At 36.3% G+C, this 19,241-nt stretch overlaps 1 protein-coding gene across 1 annotated transcript in view; it reads left to right on the top strand.

The window, feature by feature from the left end:
- The window catches only part of PTPRZ1 (protein tyrosine phosphatase receptor type Z1), a 198,544-nt gene extending 179,303 nt beyond the window's left edge, over positions 1–19,241 (top strand). Inside the window, exons 21-29 of the mRNA XM_037837758.1 lie at positions 2,318–2,453; positions 3,640–3,786; positions 9,261–9,354; positions 9,670–9,743; positions 11,022–11,150; positions 12,041–12,187; positions 15,653–15,795; positions 16,542–16,677; positions 18,308–19,241. Coding sequence (XP_037693686.1) covers positions 2,318–2,453; positions 3,640–3,786; positions 9,261–9,354; positions 9,670–9,743; positions 11,022–11,150; positions 12,041–12,187; positions 15,653–15,795; positions 16,542–16,677; positions 18,308–18,448 — 1,147 coding nt within the window. The 3' untranslated portion in view covers positions 18,449–19,241. The remainder of the gene's footprint in view (positions 1–2,317; positions 2,454–3,639; positions 3,787–9,260; positions 9,355–9,669; positions 9,744–11,021; positions 11,151–12,040; positions 12,188–15,652; positions 15,796–16,541; positions 16,678–18,307) is intronic.

Genomic DNA, 19,241 nt, shown 5'->3' with positions numbered 1-19,241 from the left:
AGTCCCTGGGGTGTCCCTTAAGTTTGTATCCAACTAGTGATATGACAGAAATTTACTTGAATGCCAGGAACTAATCAAAACAAACATCTAAGGCAAAAAGCCCCTTTCACTCCCTTTGCAAATTAACTCTGCTTTGGCTGGTGGTCTTCAGAATTCAGCCTGCCTATGAAGTAGATCAGCCCAAGGCAATTGGGAAGTGCAGACTTCTCTGTCTTGTGGGAGGCTACCTGGAGCCAAAGTTGGGGAGCCTGCTTCTTCCCCTGGGCCTGTGCTTGCTAGAAACCCCAGGAATTCCCTGTTTACAGGCCATAGGAATTTGAATGAATGCCCCCTCTGCTCCCTTTGGAATAAACCTCCCCCCCACTCCTGGGTATTCTTTCCTAGTGACTTGATGCAGGTAGCGCTTTGCTGCCCCAGGCCATTTCAACTTAGTTTGTTTCTCACACTGTCCCAGCTGTCTGCAAGGGGCTTCTCTGCCCCCAGTACAACTCTGGGAGAGCAAGCCTAAGACACATCCCCTGCTCAATCTCTCAAACTTCCACTGGATAGATTGGCACTGACATACATGCACCCTAGTATGCATACAGGGGCCACTCTACTTCCTCTGAAACAGGACTAGGGACCCACAACACAATTAAAGTGCAAGCTGGCTCCACCCTGTGTTGTTGGGAGTGAGGGGAAGGGAAGGGCCACTAAGGGCACAAGGAGCTTTTTCTGTGGCTTTTGAAGCTGTGGTTTCTTGACTCAGCACTTGTTCAGTTAATGGAGACCTTTAACTGTTTCCTGTAGTTTTGAGGAAGATTACTGTCTATATATGTTTCCTCTGCTGCCTTTGCCCCAGGGGTATTGGAACAATGGCCGCCCTCGGAGCCAGCCCCCAGTGACCTGAATTAGCTGATCAGTGGGAGAGATCTGGGATCAGACCACACATCCCTGGAGTTTAGCGGACTAATTCATGTCCCACCCTGGCACCAGCATGCTGAGCCAGGAGCCAGAGCCCCAGTCCCCGCTGCTGCCAGCCATGAGGCTGGGGGAAGGGAATGGTAGTCCCTGCAGGGAGGGTGAAATTCACCAGTCTTTATCACAGTGTACTAGCCTCTTCCTTGTTCTCCTCCCTGAATGCTACACAGTGTTCCTGAGACTCCAGCGTTTCATAGTGATTGATTCCAATCATTCCCACCAGTTCAATAGTTGTTTTGGTGGAGGGACTGATTCTTCCTACTCTACCGTCTTCCCACAGCTAAATGCTGCAATTCATTTTTGCCCAAATACTTTTATTTCCAAGGTTGAGTTGATGAACAGAGATAATGATATTTCAAAGGAAGAGAAAAAAATATTTTGCTTCAATTGAATATTTTTCAACTAAAATAATAGTAGCCGTTAACATTTAAAGTGTTGCCAAGCCTTATGACCACAAAAATCCAATTCATTTCTGTGTGTAGGATTTTTGTCAAAGCAGTATCTGAGTTTTTTACAGAAGCGAATATTTTCTTTTGATATACAGCTTATCTAAGACATTCTAATTACCTGTATCAGGAGTTGTCCTCAGACAAAGTTTGAGAGACCCATCTTAAGCTTTTTAGTCTGTTCGCCTGACAATAGGCTGAGGAAAATAGGAAGATGCAGGAAAAATAGCTCTGAAGGTCAGGAATTGTTTCTTACCAAATAGAGAAGGACCAGGCTATTGTGCAGAGCAGGTGCTAATTTTCCACTCTAGCACTTCCTGCTTGTCAGAGTGTATGAAAAGAATCCATCTGTAAATTCTGTCCCTCCAGTAGAGACTTTGAAGAAGTTGATAGATAATGGCCCTTTAGAAATGACTGAAGTTATGCTTTATTCCTTGTGATCTCATTGAAATGATATTTTCAGCTGAAAACCTTACAAAATTCTTTTTCCTATTAATATGGAAACCTTTACAAATGTGTCTCTCTGGCAATACAGACCCAGGGACCTTTTCTTTTCAAAGTTTAGTGAAGCTGATGCTTTCATTTTTCTCAGATTAAATGTCTATTTGCAATACTCTGATCCATAGTATTTTTCATTGTATAATATATAATGAATGGTATATATAATTATAAGAAAATGAGAAGTCTCCCACTGAAATAGGTTGTTTGGCAGTTTGACTCACAGCAAAAAAAAAAAAAAAAATTAAAAAGGAAATTCTTCATTTGTTGTTTGAAGCTATGCTATTGCCAAACCGTTTACAATGTTGGAATGCTATATTTTTCATTATGGAGTCACTACAGCCAGTAGTGACCTATCTTCAAATTTGTTTTGTACTTGACATTGAAATTTTTTTTCTTTGTACTTTCTTCAGCGCTGGAGTTGGAAGAACAGGCACATATATTGTATTAGACAGTATGTTGCAACAAATTCAGCATGAAGGAACTGTCAACATATTTGGCTTCTTAAAACACATTCGTTCACAAAGAAATTACTTGGTGCAAACTGAGGTATGCTAAAAAGGATACCTTTATTCACATAAGTGTTGGAAATATCACTAAAATGCTAACATAGGATAGACCAGAGTTTATGTTACTGGGTATGTACAAATAAGCCAGTTTTGTCACCAAATGGGAAATATCTTTAAAATTATACTGCTCACAAAAAAATAGAAAGAGTAAGTCAGTCAGTCAGCACCCATCCTTGCTAGCAAAAACCTCATGTTTTTTGTACTTATAGTCAATGATGGATTCACTTTCTTAGTTAAAATATGAATGATATTCAAATTATTTCCCTTTTTAGGCCCATAACAGTTTACACATATATGACAAAGGACAAAGTGTGCAAATTGTTATTTTATTTTCACTATTTCTAAATGAAAGTAAATTAAGAATGAAATCTATGGATGGTGGCTTAAAAGTAATCTGAAACATATGGTATGATACCTCATCAGCTTGTCTTCTACACAAGCAATTTATGTGCTTTCAGGCCCAGAATGAATCTCAAGCCTGAAGTCTTCTTTATAATATAAATGTCTCTGTGGTCCTTATCCCCCAAGTGGGACAGCAGGTAAAGCTAAACAATATTCATTCTGAATCCACAGAGTGGTTTTTAATCAGTCAAGTAATAAATCTTTATTCACTGCATACTATCTATCAAGCACATTGCTTGGTGGGCTTGCAAACAAAACACCATGCCCTCAAGGAACTGACATTCTAGTCAAATTAGACAAGGCAAGAGTCCCATGCAGGAAAAGAAGAGACCTATTAAAGACATTGTATAAAAATGAATTAAGTTATAGATGGTCTGTTAAAAGGAGAGTTGGCATTGGCAGAACTGGAAAACTCATCAGAAGTATAGAAGTCAAGAAAATCCATGTGCAGAATGTGGAACTGGGTCTGGGATTTGAAGGATGGGCAGAGAGGGCATTGCTTCGCCTCCACAATCCTTCCTACCCCCTACCAGGATAGATCAATACACATTAAATAAAAAGGGTGAGGGATGAGAAGAGGTTGTGCTGTCCCTTGACTGCCTCCTGTCCTCTGTCTTTCTGGCAGATATGGTAAGCAATTCTTTGTGTTGTATCTCCCATTTTGTTGAACTCTCATTGTCTGGTAACGGAAGGTGCTACTTTTGTACCTAGATATGTGTCGAGAAAACATGAAGTAATATTCCTTATTGTCATTGTTTTGCCAGGAACAGTATATCTTCATTCATGATGCACTGGTTGAGGCCATACTTAGTAAAGAAACTGAGGTGCCAGATGGTCATATTCACGCTTATGTTAATGCTCTCCTCATCCCTGGACCAACGGGCAAAACAAAGCTAGAGAAGCAATTCAAGGTAAATTCTTTTGGAAGCCTCTTGGATGTCCCATAGAAGCGAATGTTCCTGCATCATCTCATTTGAGTCTCCAAGGCCATGAGGATGGTTTGAGAGCTTTGTTGGCACAAGAGCTTTGTATTTGAACTACCCTTGTTCTTTACGATAGGTAACAAAGCCACACGGTAACTTTCAAGGACAACCTTAATTTTTGAGAGGAAAAGTTTTCAGAAACCCTAGACTAACTTTTATAAATGCAAACTTGGTCCAGGAAAGGAGGGCACAGAGCATAACAGAATGAACAGGCAGGACTTATAATAAAGACTATATAAGTGTTCTCTTTACTTTGAAAAAACCAGACCACTTACTGTGAGTGCTTTGGCTCAAACTGCTTGTGCTGCTCTTTGGAGAAATCTGTGTCTCTCTTGAAACCCTTGGACTGGAGCAGGCCACAGCAGAACAATAGCTTCAACCCTGGTTTCTCCCACTCACCCTGTCACAAAGCAGTAAGCTAGAGAGGAGAGCTATTTTGTTCAACATTGTGCATCCAACAAGCTAGCTCTCTGACTTTCAGAAATCAGTAAGCAAAGAATTCAGAAAGCAGGTGTTGCCATTCCTGACAGCTGGATTGGGGTAGAATTGGGGTTATGCTGTTCTGGTCCACATTATTCCTGTTCTAACCTCTTACTTCCCAGAACTCCTGGAGAAACAGGGCCAGTTTCTGAAAAAGGAATAGGTAGGAAGAATTTGGAATACCCCAGAAAACCAAGAGAGTTCGCACCGCTTAGGATTGCATTTTTTCTCTGTTTCCCTCAGCCTTCAATGCAGTGAATGTTAGCCACTCTAAAATCCCTGTAACCTTTGCCTTCACCTCAGTCATCACCTTTTGTGCTTTTGGAGAAGAAAGAGGAAGATTAGGTGGTGAATGCTGAACTTAGACAGCTCCTGTCAGGAAGACTTAAATTTTGTGTTCAACCAAGCTTATCTGAGTCATAAAGGAAAACTTTACAGAGGAAGAGAAAGACTCTGCAGTTCAAGTTTCAGAAACAGATAAAAAAGAAATGTAAAATATTAACATTGGGTTGTTGGGAGAGCTTTTCCCTAAATAAAAAGAAGAAAATGTTACCCATTTTTAACAGAATTCTCATTTAAATATGATTAACCACCTATGCAATAGTATAAAAGAATTGATAGGGCTTAAAGTAAATAGCACAGGATCAAAATTGAAATATCAATTGTAAGACAAGAATACAATTAAAAAGAGAGAGATTTGACTCTGCTTCCTGTTTACTTCATGAAAAGAGAAATACTGAAAAAAATATATATATGCATTCAATGTCCTATAAAAAAGTATTTATTCAAGTTTTTCCATAGGAAATTTTCCTTGACTTAAATTGAGTGTTTATTATCAAATACGTATCAGACACCTACCAGGTGCCAGGTTTTGTGATTGGTACTAAGGTACAAAAATGAATTTAAAAAAAAAAAGAGTACACCTGGCCCCCACTTCCCTGCTCTCATGTTATTTGCACTCTAGTGGGATGCAGAGCAAGGAAATAGATACGCAAAACAGTGTGAAAAGGGGCAGAACAGGATGCTGTGTGAGTACAGGTAAGGATGCAACTCATCAGGGAAGAATTGGACACAGAGCTTGATAATTGATTGGACACTATAGTGAGGCAAGGAAAAAGACAGCATAACTACTCGGTTTCTGTTTGCTCAATGTGCTGAACAAAAACTCTTAGCAAACTAGGAATGAAAGGAAACTTCCATAGCCTTATAGAAGGCATCTACCATAAAACCACAATAAACATCATCCATAAAAATTAAACTTGGAAATTTTCATAGTAGATTTGAGAAGGGACAAGGAATGCCAAGTATTGACACAGTTATCCAACATTGTACTGAAAATAGGATTAAACAAGAAGAAAAGAAAAGAAAATATATAAAGATAGAAAAGTATTTGCAGATGATATGCTTGTCTACAAAAAAACATCAGGAGAAACAAAGTGAAAATATTGGCTCTTATTAGAGTTTAATTTGTGTTAGGGTTCAACAAGAACCCAAATAAAAGGTCAATAGTATTGTTATTATTTAGCTATCAATGATTAGAAAATGTATTAAAACAAACAAGAACCAAGTCATCAACAATAAATAACAGCAGCAAAAATTCTATGATCTCGAAAATTAAACTTAACAAAATGTGCAAATAAATAATTAGGGAAAATTATAGAAGTGAATTGAAGAGCATAAAATTAGGCCCAAATAAATAGAGATACAATGTTCACAAATGGAAATATTGTTTAGATATTGTTTCTCTTTAAACTGGGCATAAAAATCAACAGAGTAACAGTCAAATTCCCAGCAAAATTTTTCACAGAAAATAAAGAACAGATTTTAAAATTAACATGAGAAAATAAAGAGCCAAAAACATCCAAAGTAATACTGAAAAAAAAAAAAAGGATAAGGAATAGAAATTTGTTGTACTATATTTGGAAGACTCACTATGCAGTTGTAATAACTGAAATTGAAAAAAAGATTGACCAGAGGAATCGTGCACATGTAGAAATCTGTCATGTGATAGAAACACTGAAAATCAGTGAGGAAAGACAGACTAATCAGTTCATAGCATTGGGAAAATTTCCTTGTGGAAAACAGTAAAATTATATTCCTACTACTCATCAAACACTAAAACACATTCAAGATGGATTAAATACCTAAAGGTGAAAAAAAGCTTATATGAAAATATTGGAAAATATCTTTTGATGACTTCGGGGTAGAGAAGGACTTCTTAAATAAGAACATAAACTGTGGAAATATGAAAGAAAAAAATTAATAAATTGGCTGTAAATGTCTGTGTAATTAAAGAGAACAAAGACATTTCTGATTTTTTAATGAGCTATAGATTTACATTCAAGACATCAAAAACCCCTAAAAATTAATAAACAATAATGAAGTAGAAATATGAAAAGCAGTCATCAAAGAAGAAATTTATATAATTAATGAACCATAAAATTCTCAATTACAAATAATTAAAAAAAGGCAAATCAAAACTTTTATACACCATTTTTCACCTATCAGACTGTCAAATATTAAACACTGATGACCACTAATTCCCTATAGAAGCCCTTGCATGTGGGTGCAATAAAAAACATGCAAGAGTTATTTGTTGCTGTGAACTTTGAAATTTAAAAAAAAAATTGGAAATAACCCAAACATTCACTAATTGGGGTATAGCTAGATTAAAATGTAGATTATTCATATAGTGGAATACAACATTACAGAAGAAATTAATAAAATATAACTAAAGTACATAGAGCAAGACAGAGAGAGAAATTGGCAGAGCTCACGAAAGTTAGATTGAGTGAAAAACAAGTTAAGAATGATAAATATAGTTGGACAAATTAAGAAAAAATTTACTAATATAAAATTTCTAGAATTCATAGATATGTATGTTATAAAAGCCTAAAAACTGCATTGATAAGTAACACATCAAATTTTTGACAGTGATTCCCTTGAGCAAAAATGGAACTAGAGTAGATGGTCACAGGGCTTTTCAACCTTGTCTGTAATGTGCTAGGTGTTCTCCTTAAAAAACAAACACACAAAAAACCCTGAAGCAAATATGAGAAAAGGTTACACTTGTTCATTCTGAGTGGTGGAAATTTAGGTGTTTGTTTTATCAATTCTTTGTATTTCTGTATTTTTTTTTAATTTTTTTAATCAAAGAATGGGAAAAAATACTGACTCGGGAATAGCAGTGCAGTGGATTACTAGGGAGTTAGGAGACCGTGAGTTCTTGTAGAACTTTGTATGAAGTACATTTTATAAAATAATAGACTGTAGTTCTGCATGATTTTTCCGAAAACCTACAACTTTTATAATTAAAAAAAAAAAGCTCGAGTGCCTTTTCAAAGACATTTCTTTCTAATAGAATCATGAAAAAAAACATAATTCAGGTGGTCCTAAATCTAAACTGATGATATAAATGAAGTCAACAAAGCAAATTTAATTATATTCACTAAGTTATAAATTTAATTATAAATCAATAAATAGTGATTTAAGAGCAGAGGCAGATAGGCCATATCTGAATCCTATCTCTGACACACAGGTTAGTACCTGGCCTCTTCAAGTCTCATTCTTCTTATCCCTACAATGGTGGATAACGATAGTACCTACTTCCACAGGTGTTCCAGTTTGCTAATGCTGCCGTATATGCAAAATACCAGAAATGGATTGGCTTTTATAAAGGGGGTTTATTTGGTTACAGAGTGACAGTATGAAAGTCATAAAAGTGTCCAAGCTAAGGAGTCAACAATAGAGTACCATCACAGAAGAATGGCCAATGGTGTCTGGAACACCTCTTTTGTCTGGGAAGGCATGTGGCTGGCAGTCGTCTGCCTTTGCTCCCAGGTTGTGTTTCAAAATGGCATTCTCCCAGGATGTTTCTCTCTAGGTGTCTGGGAGTGTTCTCTCAGTTTCTCCCAGGCAAACTTTGGAGTAGCAAAAGTCTACTTTCAATGGCCATCTTCAAAATGTCTCTCTTGGCTGATGCAGCAAGCTCCTGTCTGTGAACACTTTTATAGGACTTCAGTGATTCAATTAAGACCCACACTGAATGGGCGGGGCCACACCTCCATGGAAGTAATCTAATCAAAGGTATTACGCACAGTTGGGTGGGTCACATCTCCATGGAAACAACCTAATCCAAAAGTTTCCAACCTAATCAACACTAATACGTCTGCCCCCACAAGATTGCATTAAAGAACATAGCATTTTGGGGGACATAATACATCCAAGTTGGCACAACGGGGTTATGAGGTTTGAAAGAGATAGTATATTTAAAGTGAGTATCATAGGGCCTGCCACATAGTAATCTGTCATTCAATGGCAACTTTTTTTTTTTTAACTCACTTTTAATTTCCAGTCTGGGTTTTATATATGCAGAGTTAACCACTGGTTAGTCAAAGCACAAACTTAGGGTACCAGCAAAATAGGAAAAGCTATAATTTTTTTAAATGTTTGAAAAGATACTTGATATTTCAAAAAACATCAAAATTATTTTCATAATAAAAATCAGGAATTTCCTTAACTTTTACTGTAGTTATGTTCTAGAATTTGTTTATTTTGAATTGTATGTAGTTAAGGCATCTAAAAGATTTCATCTGACTCTGGTTTTATATTCCTAATATCATGCAGTGTATCTCCAGTGTGAGATGTAAGTAGAGGAAATGGTTGTGAACATCTACAGAGGGAATCATGAGGAAGATCCTCTCAACCCTGAATGTCAACTAAAGAGACTTCTCTGCTTCTTCCATTGCAATATAGAATGTAGATGTGCAGGGGAGTTCATAAAACAAGGCTTAGTTCAAGGAATTCTTGGAAAACAAGTTAGATATATTTATGGTCAGTTTCTTGGATCGTGTGTGTGTGAGTGACTATGTTTGAGTGACTTAAATGAAATAACCTGTATTTTTCCTTGACTGCCTTCTCAGCTCCTTAGTCAGTCAAATATACAGCAGAGTGACTATTCTACAGCACTAAAGCAATGCAACAGGGAAAAAAACAGAACTTCTTCCATCATCCCTGGTAGGTTATGATGAATTGTGAATAAAACTTCTTTTTTAAAAAATAAAAGCCTTGTAAGCAGTTTGGCTATATTTGTACATCTTGGAAAAAATGCAATACACTCAGCTTTTTCTAGATGTACCTCCGTATACGTAGGTAATTGTTTAAAAGAACTCATAAACCCTTGAGATCTCATCTAAAAACAGGGAGAAAATTAGCTTTAAAGAACAATGATACTCAACTTGAGAAATGCAGCTATGTTTTGCAATGGGGGGATGGGGAGTTGGGAATCAGTGCTATGAGCATGTTTTTTACAAAGAAGGTTCTATTTTCCAGTGGAAAGATCAAGAGTTGGTATTTCATTCCTGAACGGGGAAGGCACAGACTACATCAATGCCTCCTATGTCATGGTAAGAGAAGTCACTGGGACGACCTGCCAGCCAGTGTTATGAGAACCAAAACCAAAGTGGGTTTCCTGGAGCAGTGACTGTCAGCTGCAACAATACGTGGTAGAAATAAGCCCACAGCAGCAGACAGAAAGGTGGCATCTCCAGATGTTTTTGTGTGTGCTAGGACTGGCCCAAACTTAAGCAAGACGAATAAGTAGATGCAGGGACCCAAACTCACCATTCAACACAGATGAATGGGGACCCAGACTCACCATTCAAGACACACTCACCATCTAAGAGACTCCATTCTCCTCTTCGATGGGTGAGCCCCTGGGCAGGGACAAGGATGCAGCAGCTTCAGCAAAACCCAGTCTCACTGACACTGCCAGCTCCAGGTTTTGCAGCACAGCCTCACCCTGAAAACTGGGCTGATTTGGTGATATAGGTTTCTAAATAATTCATTTCACCTACCGTTTAAGTTTTCTGTGAGAGAGATGGGTGCTTTTGTAGCTGTTATGCAACCTTCATTATCATTTCAGGTCAAGCAATCACAAAGCTTAGTTTCAGGTGAAAGAGTCCTAATTCCTATGCCAAAACCACTGCTCCATTTATCTAGCAAAGAAAATATTGAGAAATATCCTTGCATGAAGAGAGAGATGAGTGGTGGTGGTACCTAAATGCATGCCACACTTCAAATGAGCTCATGGGGCATAGGAATGGCATCTACAAGTCCCCCAAGGAAAAGAGGGACCATAAAACTATGTTGTTGGTAATTAGCAACATGGAAGTCCTGATTAATCTTATGGCACCTTTCAGAGGTAGCCAGGATGTCTAGACACCAGAACCTGATGCCATTTCAGAGGTCTGAAATTTGGCACTCTGCCATTGGGACCAAGTAAACTCTCATACAGATATCCATTCTATGTGGTGTAGGTGACCCTTTCCATAAGCCGTTTTGGTAAGTCTGCCCTGAGAGATGATAACTGTATAAACTAGAAGCACAGCACTTAACTTCTTAAGCCTCCGTTTAATCATCTGTAAAATGGGGATCACAGTTCCTATCTCACAGCCTTAATGTGAGGAATGAATGACGTAGAAGAAGACACTTAGCACTGCACCTGGCATACAGGAAGTGCCCAGTAAACATAGGCTAAAATAATCACATTATTATTTATAGACACCATAAGAAACAAAAAGCACTAGTTTGATTAAAGATGAATTAAATTGTTAATGTTTTTCTGAATGTTTAGAGTTATTATGCCAGAGCCAAAAAGCTTTCTCTTCTCTTTGATTTTGTAGGGTTATTATCAAAGCAATGAATTCATCATCACCCAGCACCCCCTTCTCCATACCATCAAGGATTTCTGGAGGATGATATGGGACCATAATGCTCAGCTCGTGGTTATGCTTCCTGATGGTCAAAACATGGTAAGTCCCTCTGGTCTCTTTTAATACTCTTCTTACAGTGGATTTGTCAGGTCACAACCCAGTCTATAACCGGAAGTCCAGAATATCAACAAAGTAATTTTTTCCAACTAAGAAACTAATGTCACTGGAGATAACACTTTGTCAACTGTTGGGCTTGTTTTAATTACACAGTCTCCCAGTTCTCAAATTGCTGAATGACTTTCTTAAATCAAAGTAGATAAAAATTAACTTAGTGTAAGTATTTTATTATCCTACTTAAGAAAATAAGAATTTCAACCATGAATGAAGGCTGTTCCATATGCTTCTATTTACATTATTTAAAAAAAAAAAAAACTTAGGGATATTTGGAGAGTCCCTCCAGTTTAAGGAGATCCTTAGAAACACACACAAAGAAAGATCCATTTGGGAACAAAGTGAACTTCTGGTACGGGAAGAGCTTTTTAGTATCAAAAAATCAGTAATACTCCATTCTCCAAGAGTAAACCCAAATTAATACTTCATTTAGGGTTTGCGTATATATTTAACCTATTTATCTCATCTATAAAGTTATACTAATCATTCCACATGAGGCAGGAAATTGTTGATTTTTCTTAGAATCATTTGAATGGTCTGTACGCAGATGTCAGTTACAGAAGCAACAAGCTTACCATTACTATTGATAAACTAGGTAAACAAAAAAATGAAGCCATAGTTTGGATTCTTAAGTGTAATATTTTATTCTGTACATCACTTTAGTTTAAGACACCAGGAAGATTTTAAGAGTAAATGCTGGGATTCAAGGAAAAATTTGAGTTGAATTTTCTGTGGCAACCAATTAATTTCATTTTGCTATCTGACCTATTAACCATTTTATTAAAATCTAGAATCTTCTTCTGTTTTCAATCTTCCAGGCAGAAGACGAATTTGTTTACTGGCCGAATAAAGATGAGCCTATAAATTGTGAAAGCTTTAAGGTCACTCTTATGGCTGAAGAACACAAATGTCTCTCCAATGAGGAAAAACTTATAATTCAAGACTTTATCTTAGAAGCTACACAGGTATGGGCATAATTTACAAACGTTTCATCTTAAGCATTTGCAAAAAAAGGCTGATTTAAATATCTTTTCTAGAAATAAAAAATGAGGACTCTGATTTCTTATGAACTGAGACAGATTACTCCAATCAATTTTACCTTCCTGGTCACTTTCATTTTCAAAATCATTAAAAATAAGTCATCAGTCATCAGTCTTCACTAAATTACATTGTTACTGATTTCTACACACACAGCAAGTAAAAGATTTCTGTTTTACTCCAAAAGAGTTGATGATAGGACCTAAACTGAAAATACACATAGTAAAAATATAATTTCATTTATCCTAATAGGAATGGTTTTAGGGATGCCCTTACCTGGCATTCTTCTAAGTAAAATGGGAATAGTATTTCCTACCCAAACAAACGTACTACTCTCTACCAATTTTCAATCAGTTGATAAGTGAAGAAGTGCTTTGAAAATGTGCAGTAATGAATGAGATTGTTTTACTAATCTGCAAGTTTTCGAAATGGATATGACACAGAGTTACGGTAAAATATTAAAAGTTATTAATAATGATGACTGAAGCATGTGAGATTCAGAGTACCTCCTCAATTGGAAAAAGATTAAATCATATTTTAGATGGTTTAAATCTTTTGCTTTACTATATTGGAATTCTGAAACTGGTAAATAAAATATATGTTACATTATAAGATTCACTATTCTCCAGATTATTGAAATGACCAAAATATATGAACTTGATAATGGAAATAGATTAATAATGTAAGAAATATAGCAATAGAATAGTTTCCCACATGATTAAAATAAAACCATGAACATGTTGATTCTAGTCCCACTGAGAGCTCTTAATGTTCCATGCTAGTTTCCATCTGTGATTGTTTCCCAAGCACTTCAGAAGCACCCACTCAGACCTTCCCTCTCTCATGCCCTCTTCCCATCCCTCCCCAGTTAATGTGAAAGTTACTAGGAAAGTAATAATCATTAGAGACCCATTATCTTGTTGTATCCATTATCCTAATCACTAATCCTATCTAATATCTGGCTTGGCCTTGTGTACTCAAGTATGATTTTCCTCCAAGTATCATGCAGAAAATTATTTAGAAGTATAAGCATTCATAATTGATTTCAAATGATTGTGTCTCATCTACATAAATCAGCCACTATGGACACATTGATCTCCAAGTGATCACATAGGGATCAACACTATTTCTAAAACAATGGTCAAGCAAGAAGGAAAAATTGAAGTGAACTGTTCATTAACTTCAGACAATTATAGGCACTTTTCCCAAAAAATGTCACAGCATTTGAGTTCGGTAGATAGGTCAAAGTCTATGCTGTGGATCAGAATTCATTTCACAATGTCCAAGAAAATTTGGACATTTTCAAAAATTAGAGGCCATTCATTTATTTATTTGTTTATTTGTTATAAGGGCTATTTTTAGAATTTATTTAATATGAAATTGATTTAAAAGAATATTTATATATGTGTAAGGTATAAAAATGATACAGTAAATGTCTGTGTGTTCACCCTTGAGTTTAAGAACATGACCTTCATCTTTGAAATCCTCATTTGCCCCCCATCCTATTCTATTCTCTCCACCCTTCAGAAGTAGCCTCTTCCTGAATTAGTGTTTATCACTCTTGATTTTCGTTGGGATTTTTACCCTTTGTCTTTGTGTTCCTTAACACCATGTTGTTTTGTTTGGAATCTTTTTAACCTCATATAAATTAAATTATATTATGTATATTGTTCACAGATTTGCTACCGTCCCTCATCATTATGTTGCTGAGATTTATACATACAATTGAACATAACTCAAATTCATTTACTTCTGCTCTTTAGCAGTCCAGGTTTAAATATAAACAGTTATACATATCCATTCTACATTTGCGTTATTACTTGTTTTTTTTTCCCCCACAAATGGTGAATATTTTTAGAATCTGCAAGATTTTCTTTGGGAACATCTGGGCAGTTGCCTGCTGGGTCACTGAGTATGAGCATCTTCAACTTTACTAAGTTGATGCCAATTGTTTTCCAAGGTGGTTGCACCAATCTACCCTCCATCCAAGAGTATATAAGCAACTAGAAGCTCTATAGTTTCATCAGTGCCCATGGTGGTTTTAGTTTGCATTTTTCTTGTTGCAAGTAAAGTTGAATATCTTTATCTAAATTTATTGACCATTTGAGTTTCTTCTTTTATGAAGTAATCTGTTCATGAATTTTGCCCATTTTTCTATTAGGGTATTTATAATTTCCTTATTGATTTGTAGGCATTTTTTTTATATTCTGGATACTAATCCTTTGTCAGCTACATGTGTTAAAAATACCTTCTTCCAGTTTGTGAGTTGACTTTTTTACTTTCTGATCTTTTTAATGGCTAGAAGTTCTTAAATTTAAGCCATATGAATTTATTAATCATTCCCTTTCTGGGTTTTATAAGGAAACCACCATTTGTTGTCTTTTAAAAAAATCCCTCTTACTCTTAAGTCATAAAGATATTCCTCTACAGTGTTATCAAAATGTTCCATAGTTTCATCCAGAATTGATTTTTTGTATTATATTTTGTGAGACAGTATTTCCTTGTTTTTGTTGTGAATAACCATTGTCCCAGCATCATTTATGGGTCAGCAATGTCTGTTCAGTTATAACTCAAGTTTCCGTATCTGTATGGATTTGTTTCTGAGATCTCTATTCTGTTCCACTGGTCTCTTTGTCCATCCCTCTTCAAGCCACAGTGGCTTAATTCCTATAGCTTATAATAATGCTTGATATCTAATGAGCTAATCCCCTGTCTCTTCTTCTTCAGTGTATCTTTGCTCTTTTGGCTCTTTAAGCTTCCATATATAATTTAAGTTCTAATCATTGTTTTTAAATGTAGGAATTTGGAGTGCACTTCAGGAAACTGGGGGTCAGAGATTTAAGGGATTTAATCCAACCACACAGACTGGTTGGAAACTTCAGCAAGAACCCAGGCCTGAAACTGAACCTGGATCTCCACCTTCCCTGCCACTGTTTCCCCTACTGTGCCAGGCAATTTCACTCTTCCCTTAAATAAAACTGAACATTGCTGGTATTTGAAGAGGACTTAGCTATTTTCAAAACAAATTTTAACACTGCAAATTTCTTTTTGTAAGTTTAAATTTAGTGTCACAGGCACATCTTATGTACATAATTTCATGGTTTGCTAGCATTGGCATGATACACCCACAGAAAAGATTTCATTTTAGAATTAAAGAAGAGATTGCATTTTCTTGCCTTACTAAGTATCTTTATACATGGAAAAGGTGGCATCACAGCTAAATCTGCCTTGCATGATGGAGGACATGCTACAACTACTGCTGCTCATTCATACATACCATTTGGTTTTATTATCTTACATTAATTCCTGATTTTTCACCAATTATTCCATTCATGATAAGCTGTCACTGAATGTGACTCTTAACAGACATTGATTTTTCCTTCTTCTTATAGGATGATTATGTACTTGAAGTGAGGCATTTTCAGTGTCCCAAATGGCCAAATCCTGATAGCCCCATTAGTAAAACTTTTGAACTTATAAGCATTATCAAAGAAGAAGCTGCCAACAGGGATGGACCCAAGATTATTCATGATGAGTAAGTGCTGCACTTTAAATCATTTCACACCAGTGCAATTCTCTTGGTGTACATATATTTCTACAGTCTTCATGCTAACCTAATGCTTTTTGCCAGTTGTGGTGATTCTACCAGGGCGGATTACCTGCTTCTTATAAACAAGGTTAACAAAGAATTTGTTTCACCTCATTTGGAGCTCCTGTTGAAGGTGCAAGATGTGTGCATGATCAGAAGATTCTCTTCTTGCATTTTATGCTGAGAACACTTTCATGAGTCATTGTTTTAGCACTTGAATTTTTATAGGTGCTAACCAAAGAGACATTTCTCAGCTGTTGAATTCCTGGGACAGGAGTACAATTGATACGTTTTTTGTTTACCAGAAACAGGAATATTTGTACAATACATCTTTCCTAGATTATGTTATGAACAAATAAAATGTGTATATATTATATATACATTATATGTGAACATATTATGTGTATCATCACCTCAGATCATTTTTTTTTGCCAGGCCCTTCCATAATATAAAAATAAGAAATGCTTAAGCCAGTATTAGACTTCTATAAAGTATTCTGTTACTAATATCATGAACATTTGGCAGTATTGCAAATTAAACCATAGTTCTATGCACGATAATTTAACAAGAGATAATACAAAACAATCATTGTTTTTACTGAAAAGTTGTCAAGGTTACATGCTCTGTGAGTTCCAAATGTGAGCATTTGATTTATGTGAACAACGTGTTTGTTCCTTCCCTTTGCTACAAGGCACGGAGGAGTGACGGCAGGAACTTTCTGTGCTCTGACAACCCTTATGCACCAACTAGAAAAAGAAAGTTCCATGGATGTATATCAGGTAGCCAAGATGATCAATTTGATGAGGCCAGGTGTCTTTGCTGACATTGTAAGTAAAAAGCAGTGAACCAAACATTTTAATGTTAGTGTACTACTTACTTCTTAGAGTCTGCCAACATCTTTCTTATGCATCAAGAAAGATCACACTGGGTGATTACATCAGTGTATCGTTTTCAAGCTGAATTACAAGGAATTCCATTCACAAACCATTGAACCATAACAGCAAACATAAAATTTTAAGTATATATTTCCAGAAAATGATGGATAAAAAAAATTTCAAATCTCATATGTGCCTTTTTGCAAGACTTCTTGTATTCTGAAAATATCTTCAATAGAAGCACCAATCTATCAACAGTGAAATAAATAGCTATATCCCAGGATTTAAGTTCTGCCATGCCTCAGAGAACAGTCATAAAACAGACTTCAAAGACCTAAATGTTAAAATTGTTCTCTTTTTTCTCAAGCCATATTTGATTTCTGAGTTGAACAAACGGCTAATTCCTAGATACTTTAGAAAAGAGAGATAAGTGTAGACTCAAAGAAGGGACTAGGCATATCTGGAGAGCTAAATCCCAACTCTGAAAATAATTTGGAGGTTTTAATCATTGTAGAAACACGGACTACAAGCACAATGGGGAACTTAAATAGCACAAATTTCTCAATGGGAGAAGCTTAGATGGATGTAGAGGACTAGGCTTGCCTTCAGCACACTGGTCTGTGTATGTCTAAGGGCCTTATAAAGGTTCCTATTCCATGCTCCAGCCTGGACCAGTTGACCAGAGGCCAAAGTTACCTTTGCTTGTGTGCACTTCAGATGAGCTCCCATTAAAATTCTCATTCAGGACAGTTGACTTGTGTTAAGCTTGTCCTGTGTGGAATGTTTTCCAGAGAATGAACTTTAGCCCAGATTTCAGAATGCATTTAATGAGGCCCCTGTTCACATGTGATCCTAATGATTTTCTGGGCTGATGTTAGTCATTGGCTCAAAGTCTCTGCAGCTGCCTCCCCCAGCCCCACCTGCAGCCCTTGAGGCTTCATTGTTGTGTGCCTCCACTGCAAGACCACAGCAGGGCATTTTTTCACCTTTGCTCAGAGCAGGGCATAGGACAAGTCAGCCTGGAAGAGTGTGAAGAATACTTGGTAAATACTGGGCCTTGTGAAAGATTTGCATTCTGCATAGGTCCCTGGGCTGACAGTGCAGTCCTTTCTCAGACCACAACATAAGTGAATGGTTTTTGTAACAACTGGAGAAAGGAGAATGAGAAATGTGTTTATGAGTGAGTTACAGTTGCCTAGTGCCAAAGCTCTCCACCACACACACACACACACACACACACACACACACACACACAGATTAAATCAGTATCGGAACCCTGTGTTCGCATCACCTTCTGATCCTACAAAGTTAATGCAATATGAATGTGCTTATCTTTGGCAAATGTACATGAAGCCAAATTTTCTAGGTCAATGGATGTTGACTAATTGGAAATCTGCTTTAAGTTAATCAGAAAGAGACATTGATATAGATTGTGTACTGCTAAGAATAACAGCCCTTAACAGATGCCTTCAATGATATTCCATGAAGACTGTCAAAGTGTTACTAAAAATAATCCTTCTTTTTACAAATGGATACTTTCACTGAGCTTCCTGTTTATAACCCCTCATTCTCTGTTTTCAAGGAGCAGTATCAGTTTCTCTACAAAGTGGTCCTCAGCCTTGTGAGCACGAGGCAGGAAGAAAATCCTTCCACCTCTCTGGACAGTAACGGTGCAGCGTTGCCTGATGGAAATATAGCCGAGAGCTTAGAGTCTTTAGTTTAACACAGAATCGCTTTCTAAAATTAGATGGGAAAATTAGTCCATTTCTTCTGTTACCTGTTCACTTCCCATCACCTGACATGAGCTTTCATGACATAAGATTCTGTTCACAAATTTGCATCATTAACAGTGTGTGCCTTTTTCAGGATTTCTTGTAATTCACTTATTATGTATGAACTAAAATGATTGAATTTTACAGTATTTCTAAAAATGGAAATGTGGTATTTTTTTCTGTATTGATTTTAACAGAAAATTTCAATTTATAGATATTAGAAATTCCCAACTATAAGAATTTGTGTTTGTTTTTTAGTGTCAAGTTTTTAGCTGTATTTGTAGCAATCATCAGGTTTGCTAGATATGTAACTTTTAATATAGTCAGCTGTAAATAAAACACTGTTCTCACTATGCTATTCAACATTTTACAATTGCAGTATTCACCTAAAGTAAAAATAATCTGATACTTACTGTAAATACTGCTCTAGTGTCTCCGTGGACCAAATTTATATTTATAATTGTAGATTTTTATATTTTACTACTGAGTCAGTTTTCTAGTTCTGCGTAATTGTTTAGTTTAATGATGTAGTTCGGTATCCGGTCTTACTCTACATGCCTTCTGATGTTGTATCATGTTATCTAAATGATTAATTCTGCTTCAACATGTAATTTTAAGTTTTCTGGAAAATAGAAATATGTTTGTTTTGAAAGATGATGTTTTTATGAGAATAACACCTTACGCAACTTGTTTAAATGGTTTTTATTCAAGGCATTGCAAAAATAAATATAAATATTGCCAACA

The sequence above is a fragment of the Choloepus didactylus genome, chromosome 5 (assembly GCF_015220235.1).
Source record: "Choloepus didactylus isolate mChoDid1 chromosome 5, mChoDid1.pri, whole genome shotgun sequence".
NCBI lineage: Eukaryota > Metazoa > Chordata > Mammalia > Pilosa > Megalonychidae > Choloepus > Choloepus didactylus.
This window is presented reverse-complemented; position numbering and strand designations above follow the sequence as displayed.